The sequence below is a fragment of the Nuphar pumila genome, chromosome 5, assembly GCF_984573655.1.
Source record: "Nuphar pumila chromosome 5, dmNupPumi1.hap1.1, whole genome shotgun sequence".
Lineage (NCBI taxonomy): Eukaryota > Viridiplantae > Streptophyta > Magnoliopsida > Nymphaeales > Nymphaeaceae > Nuphar > Nuphar pumila.
Window position 1 is genome coordinate 52,372,436 of NC_143253.1, and position 4,308 is coordinate 52,376,743.

Genomic DNA, 4,308 nt, shown 5'->3' on the forward strand with positions numbered 1-4,308 from the left:
TTCTTTTCTTTTTTTTTAGTGTCATTTTTTATGAAGCTAAGCTTCTAAATGCGATCTATATATTTTGGTTAGAGGGAATCTACTTTTGAAACGTCCCATTACGAGCCTTAAAAAATCAATAGCCTTCTCAGCTCATAACATCGTGAAAACATGATCCGAAAGCGGATTCCTAGCATTTGGACCATGCTGAGTCCATCCATGAGGTCGGATCGGGTCAACATGAACCGCACGTATGATTTCCAGCTCATTCGGACGGTCAGGTCGACATTACTAAATGTTACCCCTTTTATGAAAAATGCAAAGCACTTTGAGGCCGTGCATGAAAACTACAAACAAGCAGGCCTCGTACGGTCGCATTTTTGTGATGGACAAACTAATGAAGCGCAGTATCACATTAACCAGTAACCTTATACGCACCCCAACCCCACAGGTTCTTCCTCCCACTTCCCTTCAATTCTCCACATTGGCAGATGTTGATTCCTTCTCAGACTTGGACAGTGATAGTGATGGGGGAGGCTCAACCCCAAGTTCTCCAGGAACCATCATCCAAGACAAGGATTTGCTGCGCCAAAGCAAGCGATCAACACACGGGCTGTACATTCTTGACCTTATGGACGACGGGAAGATCAAGCCTGATGCGGAGACATACTCTAGGCTGCTCAAGAAGTGCACCCAAATGGAGAAATTGAGAGAAGGTAGTCTACTTCACGCCCACATTCTCAATTCTAAGTTCAAGAATGATCTCTTCTTCAGAAACAGCATCATCAATATGTATGCTAAATGTGGTAGCTTGGAGGAGGCACGCCAAGCGTTCGACAATATGCCTCTGAGAGACATGGTCAGCTGGACCGCCTTGATCACTGGGTACTCGCAGAACGATCGTTCTGAAGAAGCCATCGTGCTGTTTGTTGAAATGCTGAGGCACCGGATGGTGCCCAACCAGTTTACGATCGCTAGCGTGCTTAAGGCTTGCGCCTCGACTGCAAATATAGATGTCGGCAGGCAAGTTCATTCCTTCAGTTTTAAGATTGGTTGCGAGTGTAATGTGTATGTGGGTAGCGCTCTTGTCGATATGTATGCAAGGTGCGGCGAGATGGGTTACGCGCATCAGGTGTTTGATAGAATGCCTGAAAGAAATGAGGTGCCTTGGAATGCATTGATTTCAGGATATGCAAGAAAGGGAGAGGGAGAGGATGCGCTTAAACAGTTCTCGTTGATGCAACAAGCAGGCGTTCAGGCTACCCATTTTACTTATTCTAGTGTTTTTAGCGCTTTCGCTAACATTGGTGCTTTGGAACAAGGGAAATGGGTTCATGCCCATATGATAAAATCTGGGCATAAGCTAATTGCGTTCATGGGGAACACTCTGCTTGATATGTATGCAAAGTCGGGCAGCATCGAGGATGCACGAAAAGTTTTTGATAGGTTGTCCAAAACAGAGGTCGTGTCTTGGAATTCTATGCTTACTGGTTGTGCCCAGCATGGGCTAGGGAAAGAAGCAGTTAGAAGGTTTGAAGAGATGCTTCAGTTTGGCATTGTACCGAATGAGATCAGCTTCCTTTGCGTCCTTACTGCATGTAGTCATGCTGGGTTATTGAATGAAGGAAAGCATTATTTTGATCTGATGAAAAAGTATGAAGTTGAACCTCAGGTGGAACACTATGTGTCTATGATAGATCTTTATGGCCGAGCAGGGCTCTTATGTCAGGCAGAACAATTCATTAAAGTTATGCCAATCAAGCCAACTGCTGCTGTATGGGGTGCTTTGCTCGGGGCATGTAGAATGCATTGCAATACAGAGCTGGGGAGGTATGCTGCAGAGCGTGTTTTTGAACTTGATCCTCATGATTCTGGCCCTCCTGTGTTGCTCTCAAATATCTATGCAGCTGCTGGGAGATGGAGTGAAGCTGCACGTGTGAGAAAGATGATGAAGGATGTTGGGGTGAAGAAAGAGCCTGCATGCAGTTGGGTTGAAATTGAAAATTCTGTCCACACATTTGTAGCAAATGATGATTCACACCCACAGAATAAAGAGATCAGGAAAATGTGGCAGAAGTTGAGTGGAAAAATCAAGGAAATGGGTTACATACCTGATATAAATCATGTGCTTCTGTTTGTTGATGAGCAGGAGAGAGAGGCAAAGTTGCAGTATCACAGTGAGAAGCTTGCTCTTACATTTGCACTTCTCAACACAGTTCCTGGTGCAACAATCAGGATCAAGAAGAATATCAGGATGTGTGGAGATTGCCACTCGGCAATCAAATTTGTATCAAAGATTGTAGCGAGGGAAATCATTGTGAGAGACACCAATCGCTTCCATCATTTCAAAGATGGAGTGTGTTCGTGTGGGGATTACTGGTGATAGTGAAACTTCGGTTTACTGGTTATTGATAACTTGAACATTTTTCTTGTCCTGGTGGATATGTGAAAAACATCAAATGATCTATTTGCAGGACATAGGCTGTTTTTTTCTTTCATGGATGAGCAGGAGATGGGGCACAGCTGTAACATCACAGTAAGAAAGATGCTCTTGTTGGAGGTCACTGGACAAGTATGTTAAACAAGAAAACTGATGGGGCATGAGGGTTTTGCCGCCTTCAATGAAGTTTGTGTCAGTTGTTGAGAGGCAATCCACCATCAGAAAGGCTGATTTCTCCTTTCATTTCAGTTAGGGAGCTTGTTCACGTGGGGTTTTTCTAGTAATGCTACTGACTCTGTAACTATGTACATGCTGCAGAAGTAAAAATGTGAGACACAGCTGCTTCAAAAGGCTTAGACAACTTTAGCAGGTTGCATATTGTTTGGTGATACATCACCAGAAGTTGGGTATATAAGATTGTTAAACTTGCTTCATCAGCAAGGTTTCAAATACTCATTATAAATTATGCAGGTCATGGCCTAATCGGTTGAGCATGGACTACTAAAGACTATCCAACTGCTCGACATTAAAGCAATCCTCTAAGCTATTGGTTTTGCGAGCAAGTTACTGGTTTGGAAAACCAGTTATTTATATGATGGTGAAATGCCTCTCAGTAAGGAATTGTTGATTCTTATTGATTTGAATTGGGATTGGAGAATCGTGCTCAAGGAGAAGGCTTTGTATGATGTGATTTGGTTCTGTTCTCTCTTGACCTGTGGTGAGTCTGGTTATTTTACAGAAGCTGCTTTCCCCGACCGTGTAGTCTTCTGTTCTGCTAACTATTCAGTTTGGTTCGCGTACTGCACACATAAACCAGTATTAACTACCGTTGTTTTTTAAATGGCCATCATGAGAAATGTGGACTGCGTCACACTAAATTTGGTGTTACGCAATTGTAAGTGATTGCTAGGAGCACGTATACTCTTTGCTTAGTGGTTCCACCTTATTCTCTTGAACTGTATATATCTTTTCTGTCATCAAACTTTTTGCTTCATTTTTTCTTTGTGTTATTATAATTTTTCTTTTTTGTTTAGTGAACCATTCAACATGGTAAAGTCTTCTAATTTGCAAGAATATTTTGGCTGTCAGTTGCATGGGTATTTCATGGGTTATATTGGTGGTTGGTTAAAATTGAGAACGTATTGTCTGTGTTCAGATGAATGAATCCTTGATTTCAGATACGCATTTACATTTCTGAAGAAAGCTTGCATTATTAAGAAATGCAAGTGAGAAGTCGTTTGCCTGATTGAATGTCTTAAACACCTAACTTATCTAAATGCATCAGTGCCAACTTCAGTAAACATCTCTATCTTTTCTTCCATTTGTGAGTTTGTCAATTTCCCATTTCCCTTATCATTTTCCCCTAAGTATCTGTGGCTTAATTTCAAAATGCTTATCTACAATGCCTAATTGAACCAATTTAATTTAATATTAGCCCAGCTCAATGTCCATCAAGGAGCTCACACCCGGTTACCAGAACGAACATAACCTCACTTTGTAACAGCCAGATGTAAGGCTGCAAATGAGTTGTAGCAAAGAGGCCTAAATCAGGACTTTGAAGGCATAACATCCAGCACCTAGAGGCACGTTCTTAAGAGCACTTTTTTGGAACTTCAATCACCTAAAATCAGTATTTTCGAAGGTGTGAATTGGATTTGTTGTGACTGAGCTCTTGTGATGCAGCTAGGCGCAGGCACTGGGTGCTGCTTTGCTTCAGAATACCAGAAGAGCTCTCCAACACCAAAACTATGAGCGCCAAATAAAACCAGAAAAGGAAATTTTCTTAAAAGAAATCAAAATAGAAACTCTAAAATAAAGACCACCTTTTGAATATTGAAAATTTTGGATGAAGATGACCCTGAACGGTTAGTCAATTTGACCTAGGGAGT

At 41.8% G+C, this 4,308-nt stretch overlaps 1 protein-coding gene across 1 annotated transcript; it reads left to right on the top strand.

Moving 5' to 3' along the window:
• The first annotated feature begins 754 nt into the window (after window positions 1-754).
• Window positions 755-2,362, top strand: LOC149837591 (Tetratricopeptide repeat (TPR)-like superfamily protein). Its single transcript, XM_090007434.1, has one exon. The coding sequence runs from the start codon at window positions 770-772 to the stop codon at window positions 2,360-2,362; it is 1,593 nt and encodes a 530-aa protein (XP_089863560.1). The 5' UTR covers window positions 755-769.
• Window positions 2,363-4,308: the final 1,946 nt, after the last annotated feature.